At 42.2% G+C, this 17,836-nt stretch overlaps 3 protein-coding genes across 13 annotated transcripts in view; 2 read left to right on the forward strand and 1 right to left on the reverse strand.

Annotated features, from left to right (window-relative positions):
* Window positions 1-3: 3 nt before the first annotated feature.
* Window positions 4-17,662, reverse strand: tbc1d7 (TBC1 domain family, member 7). 4 transcript variants are annotated; one of them, XR_013296359.1, is made up of 8 exons: window positions 17,429-17,662; window positions 16,472-16,591; window positions 16,217-16,297; window positions 15,247-15,437; window positions 14,966-15,103; window positions 14,423-14,568; window positions 1,480-1,657; window positions 4-141 (listed from the first exon to the last, which is right to left on the reverse strand). XR_013296359.1 is itself a non-coding variant. In XM_077583384.1 (8 exons), the coding sequence occupies exons 2-8, from the start codon at window positions 16,581-16,583 to the stop codon at window positions 13,337-13,339; spliced, it is 885 nt and encodes a 294-aa protein (XP_077439510.1). In that variant the 5' UTR covers window positions 16,584-16,591; window positions 17,429-17,662; the 3' UTR covers window positions 12,582-13,336. The 4 variants fall into 4 exon arrangements, 3 of the variants coding, with proteins under 3 accessions (XP_077439512.1, XP_077439510.1, XP_077439511.1); XM_077583384.1 differs by lacking the exons at window positions 4-141; window positions 1,480-1,657 and adding exons at window positions 12,582-13,423; window positions 13,509-13,638; XM_077583385.1 differs by lacking the exons at window positions 4-141; window positions 1,480-1,657; window positions 17,429-17,662 and adding exons at window positions 12,582-13,423; window positions 13,509-13,638; window positions 16,981-17,356.
* Window positions 8-13,182, forward strand: phactr1 (phosphatase and actin regulator 1). Its single transcript, XM_077583376.1, has 13 exons — window positions 8-151; window positions 4,674-4,838; window positions 5,243-5,323; window positions 5,636-5,758; window positions 6,042-6,245; window positions 6,322-6,589; window positions 6,845-7,056; window positions 7,121-7,277; window positions 7,797-7,852; window positions 7,941-8,002; window positions 9,918-10,058; window positions 10,153-10,229; window positions 11,974-13,182. Exons 1-13 carry the CDS (start codon window positions 37-39, stop codon window positions 11,987-11,989), a joined length of 1,677 nt encoding a protein of 558 aa, XP_077439502.1. The 5' UTR covers window positions 8-36; the 3' UTR covers window positions 11,990-13,182.
* slc22a23b (solute carrier family 22 member 23b) overlaps window positions 17,624-17,836 on the forward strand; it is a 41,754-nt gene continuing 41,541 nt past the window's right edge. For 6 of the 8 annotated variants that reach the window (XM_077583369.1, XM_077583368.1, XM_077583373.1 and 3 more), the window contains exon 1: window positions 17,624-17,763. The gene's annotated coding sequence lies outside the window, so the exon portion shown is untranslated. The remainder of the gene's footprint in view (window positions 17,764-17,836) is intronic. The other 2 variants (XM_077583370.1, XM_077583374.1) reach the window with 2 other exon arrangements.

Consider the following 17,836-nt stretch of genomic DNA (forward strand, 5'->3'; position numbering starts at 1 on the left):
GGACGTCGCCCGGCTGGCCACTGGCAGGCCCTGGACATGGCGGCGGCGGCTCCGGAGCAGCAGGAGGACCGCAGACCGATCCGGAGGGTCCGTTCCAAGAGTGACACGCCTTACATCAATGAAGCGAGGATCTCTTTGCACCTGGAGACAGGTAACATTGAATTAGGCCAGAACGCAGATCATCTTGTTTTACACCTACAGCCTCTTGGGGACATAGTAAAACGCATCCTCGTCGCTTGACAGCCCCGAGACATCCCGATGACTCTGGGGTTTCATGATGCAGGTCTGACCGTACCCATGATGCTCCGCTCGCTGCACGTTGGAGGATACGAAGCTCACAGTGACTCATGCACTGTGGAAGCTTCCCAAATAGGGTGCTTTGATTTTTAATGCATTCGTGGAGATCAAATCCCGGTTGGGTAATGATCTCAAATAAAAAAGGACCGCAAACCGAAAGTGACGCTTCATCGTCGTCACGTGTGAACTGGGAGGAAAAGGCATAAATGTCAAATGGTGCTAGTTTAATGCTGTGCTTGACACAGTGAGTTTTCTTTGTTGCCATGGCCACGATGATACGCAAAGGCTGTGCAGCTGAAATATTGTTTTCTTGCTATATGCATCTTGAAAATGAGCTCTTGTCAGTTGTTCAGTGTCCTGTGGTGCTGAAACGAAAATATAGCAAAGCTACTATCTGGATCGGCGATCATGATCCTCCACATAATGACGGCTTCTCCCCCTCTTGCGCCACTGCATCAGAGTTGCACTCAACCCTCCCCCAGGAAAAAAATAAAAAAGACCAATCCTAATCACATGGCGTGCATTGACGACTACTCGTGGCTACATGCCACCTTTTCTTCCATCTTCATTTATGCTATAATGTCAGATGGATTACATATAAGCTACCGTATTGTTTTTAGAAACAAATATTGGGAAGGGTAAATGTGTAGGTCCTCAACCATGTTCCTCACCAATCACAGTACCACTTCCTGCCAGTAGGCGATGCTTGATTTGAGTTTGTCAAGCATGCTTGAAGAAGGGGAGGTGAAAAGTGCTGCCCCTGCTGTTTGCTGAAGCTGAGCACAGGCAAGCTGCAGCTGCATGATTCTCACATGACCAAAATCTACAGAAGATATTTTCCCCCCTTCATCTGCTTTGGACCTTCCTCCAATTTGTTATGCTCTCATTATATACAGTATTATTATTTTTTAACCAGTCAAGCCCTCACCCACACCAATATACCTATTTTATTGTAGATTATGTTTTTCACACACACACACAAAAAAAACATCCCACTTTTGTAGTTTAGATCTGATGTGTACGGTTTTCATGTGTAGTCCAAATATTCATAATATAAAAACCCAAAAAATAAACAGACAAACATCTGAATGATTTCTACACCGATGAGCCAAAAGTTGAGCTTCGGTGTCTTGTTACATCTGGCATAACACCGCATTTCAGAAAGAAAAAAAAACATCATACCAAGTCAAACATAGTGCTGGTAGTGTGATGGTGTGATAGTGATTTGGGGTCGCTTCGCTCCTTCAGGACCCGGGCGACTTGCTGTGATTGACAGAGCCATGAATTGTGGTCTGTGCCAGAAAATCCTCAGGCAGAACATTCAGCCCTCAGGTTCCATATTTGGGGAATATATGCTCTGCTACAAAGAGAAAAAGGAAAGTTTTAGAGGGTGGTCCGGGTCTTGGGGACCACTTTTCTCAACCACATCTGATGCAGTTAGCTTTTCTCAACATTTCTGTGGCATTCTTGAGCTTCCAAATGTTTTTAATCTATATGCAAGTCAACGCATTTCTGATGGATGTTCGCAGTAACATCATTTTAGACTTTTATTACACGTCTTACTCCTTCTTTTGCAGCTTGCTTGAAAGCTTTGATTTGAAATTTGTTAGTGGAGTTACTTTAAGTCTGACCCTTTGTGGTGTATTTTTGGACACATTAGCCATGGGGGATGTCGCTTGAATTTTACAAACATGTACGCTACATGCTAAGAGCTGTTTTATGACGATTGTTTTCCCATAAGATCACTGCCTGTATGGAAGCGGACAGAATAGGACACATGGAGACAGGAAGGAGATGTTGCGAGTGACTCATCGAGAAAGGCCGACTCTCATTCACACGTTTACGGAGATGTGCGCACATACACACACGCTGCGCTCACACAAATGCTGCTGTTATGCCCTTTTGTATTGATCAAACACACGCTGAGGCCAGTCCGTGAGGAAAGGGATTCGTTTTGAAGCTAAATGGATGTGAAAGTGTGTGTGTGTGTGTGTGTGTGGCAGATGAATCCAAATAAAAGAAGTAGGGTGCCCTTTGTTTTTTTGTTGCTTTGTGGCAGAATGTTGGTTGATTGGTAAGCACATCCGCCTCTCAGTTTAGAGGGTAGGTTCAAAAAACGGAATCCAGCCTCTCTCAACCGAACGTCCAGTAAAATCATCAGCTTCTAACCACAAAATGCTGGTTGCTGCTTAGGGGCGGAGCTACCATGTATTTTGTACATATTTTCGAGATGTGTTGAGCGAAACAAGACATGAACAGATATCGGCTTGGTCTTGGGAAAACTGATCAACATTTGTATCCATGTTCTTGGAGTTTGCTGGAGTGCCCCAATCCAGCCTGTTCTCCATGTCTCCCTCAGCCAACACAGCTGAGGATCGTTATCAGGCTTCATGCAGCTTGCTGATTAGCTGATCAATTGAAACAACTGTGTTGGCTGTGGGAGATATGGAAAACAGGCTGGATAGGGCTACTCGAGGATCGCGGCTGAGAACCAGGGTTCTAGGAGACCCTGATTGTGTTTGCAGGGAGTGTCACATCACACTCCGATGGGTCCGAGTACAATTCATTCAAGCCAGGATAACAGAGTTGTTTACAAACCGAATTGAAAATGTGATTCATTTCCCATTCATCTGGTGTTTTCACCGAGGGAATGTAGTGTTTTGTTTTTCATGGGAACGTTTGTTTGGTCACATCAGGGTGCTAACACTGGCTGACCGCAAAACTCAGCGGACTGGAGCAGTCTGGAAGGGGAAGTGGGTCAGAGAGTGCAGACTTGGGGGTTGAATGCTATTGCCGACTGCGACTACTGAGCTGGTGAACGAACATTTGTTTTGTAATGAAAGCTTACAAAGGTTGGCACTGGGTCGTCAAACCTCTTAGCCAAAAAGTGGCTAAAAAGCATTTCAATCTGTTAGCCACACTTCTGTGCATTTGTAGCCACAACATCACGTGTTCGTGTAGCCAAACCTTTAGCCCCTCTTATGCAATCCTCGTCACTTCCAAGTAAACCACCGCTACCAAGAAAGCTAGTTATGATGAACCAACCACGCTACACTTACATGCAGTACTCTTGGTAATGTAACGGCAAAGTAGCTTCAACAACAACATCAGTCTTCTCATCGACCATGGTTTGGAACACAGCCGACTCACGGCCAATTGAAGCGGCTCTCCTTATTACCATTCAAATCAAGGCCGTGGAAGCGTACACAGCGTTGACATTGCGAAAACGGACTCGCTGAGGTCCGTACATGAGATCGCTCAAGGGGATGCTATTCAAATAATTTCAAGGTGATAACGATAATAATTTGTTGAGTGATTCAGAGGGATTGTACCACACAGTTGTCATCTGTATGAAATACGATGACAGTCACCACACGTCCGCATACACATTGACCAAATCCACCAAAATCATGTTGCACTACCGGCGCCACCACTTAGACCTACTTTTTGCATACTTTCTTGTCACCAGATTGGGAGACGCGTGGCGGCTGCTGGAACGCCAAGCGAAGCCCGACATGCTCCCAAACACGGTAGACTAGACTTGCCCCGCAAAGATAGTCTACAAAAATTAGGCCCAATGTACGGTATGTAAAAAACAATCTCGGGTCCTTAACTCTTTGACTGCCAAAAACGTTAAAAAATGTTTAGTAAAATCCTATGGAGGAGTGCCAAAGACGTTAAAAGACGTTTGTTTCAAAACTGAGGTGAAACTAACCATTTTATATTGTGGATTACTGAAAAACGGAATAAGGTAGAAACAAACTTTTTTTTCTGATGAAAGATGAGAGTCCAATCTTTTTTTGGTGGTATGTGTGTTTCCATAGTCCAAACACATAATTTTCTATGGACCTTGAAAGATCAGTCAAAATGCTTAAAATCGGCTGGCACCCACGGCATTCCCTTTTCTGAAAACGTCTGGCAGTCAAAGAGTTAAATGGCAAACTGCACGGCAGGCTTATAATGAAAGATCTTTTGTTGGCTGAATAACAGACCGATGCTTTTCGAGCAAAGATCATCTGCTACGTTTCACACAATGAGCCGCAGGATGATCGTCCACGTTGGTCGGATTACGCAATTTTGTAGTCCTCACAGAGGGTTGAGTGCGGCACTTCCCAGAATCGATCCGTCAGGGCAGTGCTGGAATTGACCGGTAAGGACAACATGCACCTAAAAAAACTGATTGGTAGAATCTGTCCCTCTGGATGCTGGAGCTTCTGGGTACTCCTCACTGGGTAATACCGACAAAACCCGTGCACGGGTCCTTCTACAAATAGCATCTATATTTAAATGTTGAAACAAATGGAATATAAGCAGTTTAATATCGACTCAATTTTTCTTGTTCAAGACCATTTTGTTTGTTTCGTTCTGTGTTGCAGCTGAAGAAGTAGAACGGCTGGCAGCCATGCGCTCGGATTCACTCGTACCTGGCACGCACACCCCCCCAATTAGGCGGCGGAGTAAATTTGCCACCCTGGGGCGCCTCTTTAAACCTTGGAAATGGAGAAAGAAGAAGAGTGAAAAGTTCAAGCAGACCTCTGCTGGTGAGGACTAAAACACGTTTGCACTCTGTCACTCTACTGGTTATCGTCATCATTCTCTAAGTGAGTACAATAGATTCATTTACAAGGACACGGGTTTTACAGAACAATACGGATGCTTTTTAACAGCATATACTGTATACGCACAACACACCAAACGCATCTAACAGTAAGACGGGACAGCAAGACAACAGATACAGCAACACTACAAGTTATGCTTGCTAATGTTTTGCGGTCAAATTTGTTTACAGTCTTTAAAAAGTTCACTGTATATACAATTGTATGCCCTGTTGGTTCAGCCTGAAATATTCTTGCGAAGTAACTGAAGAGCGAAGCAGAATGATGACGTAACGCCTCATGTTCAAGACACTTAACGTGCACTTACGATCTGCCGCGGTATCTCTCAGTGCTGGAGAGAAAAATGTCGACGAGACAGAGCAGGGAGGAGCTGATCAAGAAAGGCGTCCTGAAGGAAGTTTATGAGAAAGGTGGGTCTTCGAATTTCTCATTGGACGTCAGGCATTGTCAGGCCTTCCTTTACCCTACCACGTGAATGTAAAGAAATTAAAAAAAATAAGCGGTTCAGATAATGGATGGATAGAAATATGTACCTGGAATTTTTAAAAGACATACAAATACGTCCTTGGTATTTAGTGGGATTTATTAATTTCTAACAAGTGATTATAATTCAGAACACGTGGCATTTAGCTCATATTCCTTGAATGCAATACACGATAGAGTAAGGCCATCATTTTTTCAATCCGTGTCTCATCCAATCATGACGTCCTACTCTTGTGCAGACGGTTCATCGTCATCTGTACGGGACGAGGAGAAGCTGCAAAATGGCCGTTCTCCGGTGCTCGGGTGCAGCTCGTCACAGTCCGAAGGTCCCGAGCCGATGGAAGGAGCGGCTGCAACTGGAGGTAGGCAACATTGAGGCCTCGTGTGTGCTCGGTCCAACTGTCCGTTTATTTTCCGTACCAATCATTCTGTAGCTCGAGGTTGTAAACGGTCGCAAAGACATTTGCCAACAGCATTCATGGTCGCAAACTTTATTTTTGTCGCATCTTTGTGACCTTGGACGAACCTTTTTGAAAAATATCAACATTCACTACCCTCGCCGCTCAGTGTGATCCTCAAGAGTCCAACTTCAAACCCAAGACCTTGCCAACGAGTAGTGTTTGACTTCCCTTGCTTTGTCCACAGGTTTACTGGAATTTGAAAACCCCGCTGATGGTCCAAGTCAACAGGAGCACCCTCAAAAACTGAACCAGGCTCCCCCAACAAAAAAGCCTTCTGTGTATCCAGGGGATGATACGGAATCAACTTTGCAAAGACCTCCGACGTTACACAAGCAACCTCCTGCACTACCGCCCAAACCCTTCACCAGGATCACAAACCACAGCACAGGTACGTTCGCCTGCGCGACATTCCCAGGTGAGCTTTGGCAATTCCGAAGCTACATATTCCTTTTGTCTATTTACAGACGGCACCCCGGTAAAGTTGCCGTGCATGTCGGTGAAGTTATCTCCCCCTCTACCTCCAAAGAAGCTCATGATCTCCGTACCAGCGGGGAGCACGGAACCCTTGCCGCCTTTTCTGGCCTTCCAGAAGTGCTCCGCCCCCGCCGGCCACGCCCCCGCCGGCGGCCACTCGCTGCACTACGGAACGCTGCCGGTTGCGCTTCATCCACCCAGCCGAATCATTGAGGAGCTTAACAAGACCCTGGCCCTTACCATGCAGAGGTTCGAGAGGTGAGGATCCAAACCATTTGACTCACGTATTATGGATTCATAGTTGTCAACTCGCCACATTTCTGCCGTAGATAACAGAATATTGTACCGAAATTATCTTCCACATTGTTTCTTTTACTTGACTGACATTTTGAGTCCTGCGATTCCTTAAACAAACACTACATTAAATTCTTCCATAAGGCGTACTGTTCTCTCACAACTTATAGCGACCATAAGCAAGCACTCGTGACCTCTGCCCTTTCCCACCAATCACAGTTCTGTGATGCGCGCCGTTCCCACGGTGATGATGGAATGTGACGACAAGGAAAATCTCCCCAATGAGACCGACTATGAGGATCTACCCGTCATGTACGGCGATGATGATGATGATGAAGAAGAAGACGAGGACGAGGAATTAGAGGAGGAAGAAGAAGTGGATGAGGAGGAGGAAGACGACGACGATGATGATGATGAAGCATTGTTTACAAGTAGGTGTTTGATGAGGATCTCTCGGTCTCAAATGAAAGTTGACGGCTGACATCGCCGACGCAGGCACGCTGGCGCTGAAGGTGTTGCGAAAGGACTCGTTAGCCATAAAGATCGGCAACCGTCCATCCAAGAGGGAGCTGGAGGAGAAGAACATTCTGCCGCTGCAGTCGGACCAGGAGAGACTCGAGTCCCGACAGCAAACGGCGACCAAGCTCACAAGGTGGAGAAAACGCCGGCGCTCACGCACTCACCCACACGCAGTCAAATGCAATTTGGAGCCTCAAAATAGATGACGCAAGTATCCGTCATTTCACATGAGCAATACGCAATTTTTTTTTAAAACAAAATATTATCCTAAATTGTCCCTTATATTGTAGAAGGGTCGATAAAAACGTTTTTCACATTTTATGGGGGAAAAAATAAAATAAGGCATATTTACATTCCAACATTTCAAATGATTATTAATGGAAGACCGAAGTGCATATTATTCACGAGAAAAGACGGTATAGCACAATTTAGGCTGAGATGCAAACTGACATGATTGTGAATACAATTCCAACAACTAAAAGACAAAAAAATCTTTTTGTTTTTATACATATTGCAGTATTTGTACATTTTCATTTGTTCCCTGCACAATTAGTGTCCGGTTCTTTTAAAACACAGAGCAAAACTGGTGTCATAAACCACACTCTGCTCCTTGTATGAATCCCTAAAAGAAAAACTTTCCCCCCCCCGCCAGACGGTTGAGTCAACGGCCAACCGCTGAAGAACTGGAACAGAGGAATATCCTGAAACGTACGTTACTTTTCATGCTAAAAACAGAACACAAAAGACAAAAAGCACCTACGAGATCCAGCTTCTTTTTTTTTTTTCTCCTTTTTAGCTCGAAACGATCAGGAGGAGCAGGAAGAGAAGAGGGAGATCAAGAGACATCTATCCAAAAAGGTAAGAAAGCAGATGACTGACTTTGACCAGCAAACTGATCAGTTCAATTATTCAGACGGAACGAGAAACGTGGTTGCCGTGGTGATCTGTGCGAACACGATGCAAATGACAGCACCTCGTTTTGTCATTTTTTTAAGAGCAAAAAGACAACTCGAGTTCACTTTGGCTTGAGTCGATTTGGACGTTGTATTATTTTGTCATAGATAGACTTTTTTTTTTTTTTTTAACTTTCAGATTTATTCAGTTATGCGATTATGATGCTGTACTAATTCCCCGATTCCGATTTTAACTTATTTACTGTACAAAAAAAGTGACAGTTTTAGCTTTTGTTTATTTTATCAAGCAATTAACTCTTTGACTGCCAGACGTTTTCAGAAACGGGACGTCGCCAGTGCCAGCCGATTTAAGCATTTTGACTGATCTTTCAAGGTCCACAGAAAATTATGTGTTTGGACTATGGAAACACACATACTACCAAATGAAAGATTGGACTCTCATCTTTCATCAGAAAAAAAAGTTTAATAAAAACCAAATATCAAAATTTATAGAAACATGGTCTACGTATATAGAATTTTTTAACCTAATTCCGGTTACTTAATTCTGTCTGTTAGCGAGAGCCACTACATCGTGATAACTTACATTGATGTTTCTGCATCTGGCAATTTATTATTATATTATATTATTAGTATGGGATTTTTTTTTAATGGGCTTTAGGTGAACTGATGAATACACACACGCTCGCACACACACACACACACATACACATACTCACCCACATACAAAAAAAAGGGTATATATATATATATATGTGTGTGTGTGTATATGTGTATATATATATATATGTATATGTATTTAAAAAAAAAAAACACTTATTAAAAAATGTTTTAATTGATTTGTTGGATTTTTAAAAAAAAAAAAAAGAAAAGAAAAGGAGAGCAATGATGATGTCAAATCGAATGAACAATACTGAGCTCAAAAAAATAAAAAATAAAAAAAAAATAAAAGTTTGTTTCTACCTTATTCCGTTTTTCAGTAATCAACAATAGAAAATGGTTAGTTTCACCTCTGTTTTGAAACAAACGTCTTTTAACGTCTTTGGCACTCCTCCATAGGATTTTACTAAACGTTATTTAACGTTTTTGGCAGTCAAAGAGTTAATAAGCTTTACGCGCTGGGCAGAATTGTGTTGAAGACGATATGCGGATAATCTGATGGTGGCTAACTACCAAATTGTTGTCATTTCAAAACTTTCATAGGAAATAATGTGAAGTGAATGTTTCAGGCCAAAATGCTGAGATCATCAACGTTTTATCTGTACTGGTGTGATTTTAGTACAATTGTAACATCTGTCATATGCATGAAAATGATTTTAACCAAGAACCATTGGGTTGTCCCCCGCACCAAAAAACAAAACAAAAAACCTACTACACAAAAAAAAAATAAAGTGAAATTATACATTGAAGATGCCAGTTTTTTTTTTTTTATTTAAACAATTTTTTCTTGTATTGTTGCACTGAGTAGTTTACACCTTTCATCACAAAACCTTCTTTGGTTGTATGATGAAAATCACAGAGGCCAATGAGTTTGTGGAATAGCAATTAAGCATTAAAATCCATCTCAGGAGGCGGCCATTTTGCCACTTGCTGTTGACCGACAATGACATCACAGCGCCCAAGGGCTGAGCTCGTGAACATCACTTGACCACACCCACAAAATAGGTGAGCCGTGACATTCGTTACCTGAGCCCTTTTAGGCACCGTGATGTCATTTTTCCAATCGACAGCAAGGCAAAATGGCCGCCCCCTCTAAGACTAGAGCGGGCGCATTTAACATAAGACAACTGTTCAGTGGAATCCTAAAAAAAAAAAAAATGTGTCCGTTAGTTGTCGTTCAAGTTTGTGGTTCCGTTCTGTAGCTCAGCCAGAGGCCAACAGTGGAAGAGCTGCGAGAAGCAAAGATCCTCATTCGCTTTAGCGACTACGTGGAAGTCGCTGAGGCGCAGGACTACGACAGGAGAGCCGATAAACCCTGGACCAGACTAACAGCTGCTGACAAGGTTTCTGCAGAACGACAACAACTTCCAATTCGGTGTGGACCATCTACATCAGATGACATTTTATTTAGCGGTTTGACTTTTGTTTGTCATTCAGGCCGCCATAAGGAGAGAGCTGAATGAGTTTAAAAGCACCGAGATGGATGTGCACGAGTCCAGTCGTCATCTCACCAGGTATTTTGCAGCTTTCTTTCCGTCTCAGGTACTAACTTAACTCTTTGACTGCCAAAAACGTTAAATAACGTTTGGTAAAATCCTATGGAGGAGTGCCAAAGACGTTAAAAGACGTTTGTTTCAAAACAGAGGTGAAACTAACCATTTTCTATTGTGGATTACTGAAAAACGGAATAAGGTAGAAACAAACTTTTTTTTCTGATGAAAGATGAGAGTCCAATCTTTCATTTGGTAGTATGTGTGTTTCCATAGTCCAAACACATAATTTACTGTGGACCTTGAAAGATCAGTCAAAAGATCAGTCAAAATGCTTAAATCGGCTGGCACCCACGGCATCCCTTTTCTGAAAACGTCTGGCAGTCAAAGAGTTAAAACATCAGATGATTAGTTTTGTGTTCAAAGTCAAATCTGATCAAGGTTTAGGGTCTGCCATTCGATTCAGAATCGATTTTCGATTCAAAATGATTTGGATTGGCAATCATTTCTGCTTCAATTTCTGGATGTGCAAAGAATCATCATGATCAACTCCAGTCTGACTCGCTAATGCTAATTAGTGTTCGCCTTGAGGAGAACGGCTATTCAATCTTACTAAACGAGAATCTCGATTCTTATGAGAATCGGTTTTTTTTTTTGGGGCAAAATGTTGGCTTTTTAGAAAAAAAATCTTTGGACATTTTGTCTACCACATCCATTATTAGCGCCTGAAGAAATTGCACGAGATGAAAGTCAGAGAATGTGTCAGGTAGACTTGCATCATCATTTATCAGCGCATGTATGTGACCTGTGTTACGTGACGGATTATGATCCAATGTCAGTTTACGTTACAGTCAAAGTGGAAGATATGTGAACTAGTACATCACAAGGCATACATGTCAACCCCATAAGGTTTGTCCGTATTTCTTACGGATTTTTAAGTGTTGCAAAAGCATACGGGCGTATTTGGAAATGAATACGGATTTAACTGTTTTCATGAAAATAATAATATTAGTATATATTGCTTACCCTTTTTAAATTGATTTTGTATTTACTGTCGGCTACGTGCTACACGTGTGCATAAGCTCGATTTAAACAACAACCCGTCACAAAATCTCGTCTATCGCGCGAGACTTCTAACAGTTTCCTGACATGCGAAGTTAAGAAATTTGGGTTAGCGCGAAAATTGCGAGTCGTTCGCAGTGGTTGAGAAAATGGGGGACAGGCCGGCCAAAAAAACAAGATACACCGGACGTTTTCGTTCGGAATGGACGGATTTATTTAAGGTAAAGAGTATGCATCATGTTCGCTTTGTTCACGGGACATTAAGGTTGCGGCATCTGGCATTTACGATGTCAAAGAACATTTGAAATCAAAGTTGCACGAGAGAAATGTGAAGCAACAAAAAAGTCAACCGTCCCTGTGATATTTAGAAATCGGTTTTTTCTTTGTGCAATAAAATGTCATTTGGAACAAGATACTGTCAATGTCTTCATATAAGAAAGAAAGTAAGGTAAGATTAATGTTATTGCATGAAACAGCTTTAGTATTGATAAAACTGACATAAGGATTTTTATGGGAAAATAAGGGTTTTATGGGTTTGTAATACAGGTGGGACCAAATTAGGGTTGACATGTATGACAAGGCCTCATTTGTAGGCCTAAATACCTAACTTTTATGTTTTTTTTTTATCTGATTTAGGCCATTGAAGAACACTTTCCCCCCAAATGACTGATGGAAATGTATCTTAAGTATGAAATTTGTTCTGCAGGTTCCATCGGCCCTAAAAGGGAACATTCCTGCACAAGCGAGCGGCAGTCGGACGGCTTTCTGCCTCCCTCGTCTCTTGTGATCGCGTCCCAGACGGCACACCTGGAAACTTTGCTTTCAAATCTCCTTTTAGTGTCGTTTTTAGACCGAGTCCGATTTTGTATCAACAAACTTTGCACTTTTGTCAAGTCAAATCTGTGCCAATTTTTTTGAATTTGAGGGAGACTGGACTTCAAAACGACTCATTCGGTAACGGACCTTTTCACATGTGACGTATTTACATATAGCCATCAATGTCCCGATTTTCTTCAGGTCGCGAAGCTCTTCGCAGCCAGCAACAATTCGATTCTATTCTGTGTGTGAAAATTGCACTATGTTGAGAATTTGTGACAGGGTACGACGACCGTGTTCCATAAACAAGCAGAACGAAATGAATGATGATGTGCAATGAGACTTAACTGGACAATTGCGACCTTTGATACGACGTCTAATTGGGAACGATGTCGGTGTTTGTTGTCGTGAGAATATTTTCATTGCTTCCAGGTGAGTTCAACATTCACCCAAACACTTGCTTCTCCCCAAAAAAATGAAACGTCTTCAACAGTGCAATAATTTCAGATTGATCTTTATTTATCCGTTTTTGAATTGCATTCAGAAGCTTGTCAAGTTTATTTATAGAACCCTTAAAGGGATACTTGACTCATGGAGCCATTTTTCAACAGTAAAAAGTTCAAACAATTGTAAAAAGAATGAATTTGATCATGTCATTATTTTTCATGTACAATTAATACATTTAGAAACAAATGTTTCCACCTGCTGTCGGCTGAAAATGATGGTGGAAAAATTAGTTTGGAAAGGTATTAATGGTTTATAAAAAATAACAAAGTTATCGCATTAACTATAGACAAAATATCTTCTTACTGTTGCAAATGGCTCAATAGATCAAGTATTCCTTTAATCACAAAAGAGTTTTGTTTCCAGTCTTAGAATCGGTGTGTGTGTGTGTGTGTGTGTGTGTGTGTGTGTGTGTGTGTGTGTGTGTTGCCAAGCTACTTGCTAGCATGTACAGAATGACATGCCTTGTAAATAACAAAGAAAGTGACGTTTCAAATGTTGGTTTTTGTAACGCAGAACAACTGCATGTATTATTTATTGTGAGTCTTCTACTTTATGATGTATGCGGTTTCTTAAAGAAAGAAATGTGATTTTGCCTGCGTGTTCTCTCTTTTTTTTTTCCCCCCCCCGTCAAGCCCGCTCCTCTCAATGTCCTTTCGAGCGATTCCTGGTTTCTTGATGCCGATCCGTACGCCCGTCGTCCCAGGCGGAAGTCTGAAGAAAAAGCTTGCCGCAGATTTGCCGGCAGTTTACATGGCATGCACGGGGTTGCCGCAATATTTGTGCCACAGATCGATGGCTTTGGTGACGATGGCGTCCGTGTTCTCTTGCGGTATCTGCAAGGGAAGCGCAAGGTGAGGCCGGCACGCCGAGGGCTCGCGAAATGCGGCTTTTTGGCGCCCGGCGCGCTCGTCGACTCACGTTGCAGAGAAACTTGACGACGCTCTCTGGTCGGCCGACGCCCAGCAACATAATCTTGTAGCTGAGCAAGATCTCCAGGGCCACAAACACCAGGATCTTGCAGGAGCCACTGATCACCTTGTCCCAAACTCTTTCAACATATCCAGATGTGCGATGTCATTTGTTTAGGAGGGGATCCATACGCTTGAAGTTCCCGGCGCCGTCAATGTTAAGTCCGTATTGCACTTCAGCGGAACAAAAGTCTTCAGAATGAAGGTCTCCAATTCAACAGCTAAAGTTAGTCAATATAGTGTTGAAGTTGGACTGTACTGAGTTTAGACATTTGGGTCTTACCAGTTGGACGGTTTTCTTGTTTTTTTCATTACAGCTGTTTTTCACTGCTTTTTAACGGTTGTCGAAACTTAAATATTCAAGTGAGATTTTATACTGGCCAAAAAGGCTTGAATATGAAATCTTTTGCTGCGCTAGAGACTTTGGTACCGTACTGGATATGTAGGAAATTATTAGCACACTCGTGTTTTAACTTGAAATTGTTTCACGTCAATTGTTCTCAAATCCGTACTTTAGAACCCCAAAAGGTGACATGGAGGGGAAATAAATCAAACATGAAGAAAACGTCCTCGTTCTACAGGAGAAACTTTCTCATCCTAACATGAAACATATTTCACTTTTTTATTCCCTCATGTCACTTTACTGTGTTTGAAAATTATATCTTTTTTTATGTGAAGTTGTTTAGGTGTCATCTATTATTCCACTGCCTTTTACTAATGCTTTCAGTTTTTACCAAGGTATCAATTCAATATCGGTCTTGAAGTACTTCATGTAAAGTCAAAAATGTTCGTATCATGACAATACTATTCAAGCATCGGGCCTTTCCTTTTTTTTTTCTTTTTTTTCTCTGCTCATGGGCTCACCTCTGCAAGCTGGACTCGGGCAGGCAGCCCGCGAAGCAGCGCCGGAACCAGAGGTTGTAAGGAAGTTGCGCCAAGGCGCCGCAGCTCTTCAAATGGTTGAGGAGGCCCGGCTCCTCCTGATTCAGGTAGTGCTCCAGGCTCTTCGGCTACACAAGCAAAGATGACACAGAATGACAGACGATTATACCCGCGAGCACATCGGCGAGATTGTGTTCCCGATTCATTGGGTGTAAAAATTCGCACACGGGAACTTGAGGCTGAATGGACACTGCTTGGTTTATGTGACACACTTTTGAATTTACGCTTTGAAGTGGTGACAAATTAAAAAGTGCAACTTTCAGTTACCGGTTGGCTATAATTATTTTGAAAAATAATATTTAAAAAAAAAAAATCTGTGTACTTTTAAACCACTAGGAGGGGGAAAATATTTTCCACAACATTCTAATTTCTTAAGATGCACTTCAATAAACAAGGCAATAAATCCGAATTGGGCATTTGAACCTGCTGCGCAAGTGTAGCCTTTGACAATGCGGTGACACTTACAAGATGCGGAAGTGAGTCTCCAAACTTGGTGTGGAACTGGCTGATGAAACTTTTAATGAGCCAGTAGCAGTCGACGGGATCCTCGACAATCTCCTCCATCGCTTGACTGATGGACAGGAAGTCCTCGTTCTCTTTGTCCTGAAAACCAGATTCGCACTCAGCATGCGCGCGTACAACACTGGAACTAATGGAACCTTCACCGAAGGATTGCGTTTTGGCAGCAGTGTGTTGGCTTGTCCATTTTCCGTGTGAATATGAATTTGATAATAGCAACGTCTTACCGGTGCTGAGATTTCCGAGCAACGCGGGAGCATGTGGCTCTCCAGCTGGAACATACGCAAGTACACATGGGTGGAGGCTGTCGAGGACTTGATGTATCTCATCACTTCCAGAGCCTCCATGACGTCTTGGTATTGCTCCTTTCTGTAGTTTCCAACCAGGGTATGAGAGTCGCTATGGGGCGGCAGGATGCCTGAAGAACACATAGAGAGAAAAAGTCAATATAGTGCCGTACTATGAAGAATGAACGCAAACAGTTTTGATCATCTACTTGTCAATCATACGACCAGATAGCATTTGATGAGCAACCCCGGAATACCACCACCACCATTTTTCAGGGATGCGATTTGACCAAAGTGAAATTATCTGAAAATTTAGCCGGGGGTCTGGGGGCCGCTGGCACCCAGCTAGGCCGCGGAGCTCATGGGTTTTTCGTGTTTTTAAGTACCTTCAATGCACTCACATGACAAAGAAATAGACAAAACAACAGCATAAATTTTCAATGTATATTGAACTATCCCATATAAAATGGCAGTTTTAGTCAACTCAAAATCAGTCACATTCAAAAACATTGAACTGCCTTTGCTTTTAAAAACTATCACTGAGAATATCATCATATCTAACTAATGTGATTACTAAGTTAACACATAAATAATGTTGAAGAGTTCAAATTTCATGAACAAATAATAACTCATATTAGAGCATACCACAAATGTCTTTGTTATAGCAGAAGATGTTATCTGTCGGAGTCATGCGCATACACAATGAACTACTATAAAAAAAATAAAATAAATAAAAATCGGATTTTTTTTTTGGGGGGGGGGAGATAAAAAAAAAAGCGGAATTCCGCGAATTAGCGGAAAAATCACATCCCTGATTTTTCCAAAGCTCAAATTGGTTCCTTGTACTCAAAATCGGCATCTTATTTAAATAAAGCTCATGTGCAATCCACAATATTATCATGCGTCTTACCTAACAAAACTTTCCACACATGGACCCTGTACATGGACGGGAGGGGAAAACGTTGACTGAAGGTGCTCAGCTTGTCAAGATCTTTTCAGAGACACAAAGTTCCAATAAATTAATTGGATCGCATTTCCACATTGTATACATAGTGAATGATATTGGAAATGAATTAAGTGCATCAATTTGACCACAAAACTGTCGTTCAATTCTCTGGTTAGTAGGGCCATCAGTCACTCAGTGTTTTAACAGTTTGTCACTTACCAAGTGGGTTATCCTTCAGTAGTATTTCCAGGGACTTTTTCTCCTCCACTCCTCTAAAGCCAACTTTCTCATAATAAGCTGAGCGAAAGTTCCTCTGTGGGTCGTCCGCCATTATTTCACCTGACCAAAGTAGTCACACAAAAAAAGGGAAACGTTAGCCTAATAGTCAAGGACCAACACCGAAATTGTTCATGTGTTCAGAATCCAAATCCACAGCATCCTAGTGATGGTCTAATGAAACTTTTGTGAAACACCGGACCGTTTGGACGAATTGCTTTGAAAATGGGTTCGATTCTTGACGTTTCAGTGATAGTGCCTTCTCCTGGAGAAAAGCAAGACTGCACTGGGTTTTAAGCATCTTTGCTAGTTTGCTTTGAAATCTTTGACGAGCATAGCCACATACTCACGCAGCCAATAAATCAATTAAATAAATGAAACACACGGCCCAAAACATGCAATTCACTTTAATTAAGCAGCTTATCAACCTCTGAGCCAAATGCCCGACATACTTGGTAGGGAGGATCATTTTCTAGAAAAGTGGCGTCCAAACTCGGTCCTCGGGTTTTGGATGTTTCCCTGCTCCAACGCACCCGCTTCCAATGAACAGGGTCGTTATCAGGCTTATGCAGAGCTTGCTGATGAGTTTAAGGTGCGTTTCAAGAAAGTGAAACCATGAAACGGAAAAAATAATAATAATATTTGCCGATATGATGAGATCAAAGTTCGACACCTGAGTAACAGTTATCGATGAGTGATACAGCGGCTGGATTTCTCCAAAGCACTACACGCACCGGTCCGACACGGAGTTTCTTCTACAAACTTGAAACATGCATCGATATTGCCGAACCCTTCACTACTTCAGTGTCAAACACCACTACGTCGTCCAGAAACGCAGCCTGACAAGTGTTTGTTTGTATTCAATGAGGCTAGTGATCCAAATATAAGTAAAGGGCTCACCTTAGCGCGTTTGGCGCCGTTTCTGAAGTGCTTCGTCCCCTACAGTTGAGACCTCGTTAGTTGCTGTACTTTTGGCATGGCAACAGAAATTGTTACCGTTGCTAGATTTTTACTTCGAGACACATTTCTAACCAAACGATGCGTTGCTTTGCACGTATGCTAACTGCTAAAGTACTGTCAAATGCTACTTCCATTCACTTCCGGGTACGGCTTTCGAAATAAAACAGGATGTAACAGCACTGCTGAAAGTTGACATTCCAGTCGTGTCGAGAGTGTCGACCACATAAAAAAAGGTCTTGTGCCTAAATCGTGACATTCCTCCAGATCACTTTTATGTAAGTATTTTGTCATTTGCTTCAATGGACAATTCATAACATCCGGGCATTTGTGATATTTCCGCAATGCAAC

The sequence above is a fragment of the Vanacampus margaritifer genome, chromosome 13 (assembly GCF_051991255.1).
Source record: "Vanacampus margaritifer isolate UIUO_Vmar chromosome 13, RoL_Vmar_1.0, whole genome shotgun sequence".
Lineage (NCBI taxonomy): Eukaryota > Metazoa > Chordata > Actinopteri > Syngnathiformes > Syngnathidae > Vanacampus > Vanacampus margaritifer.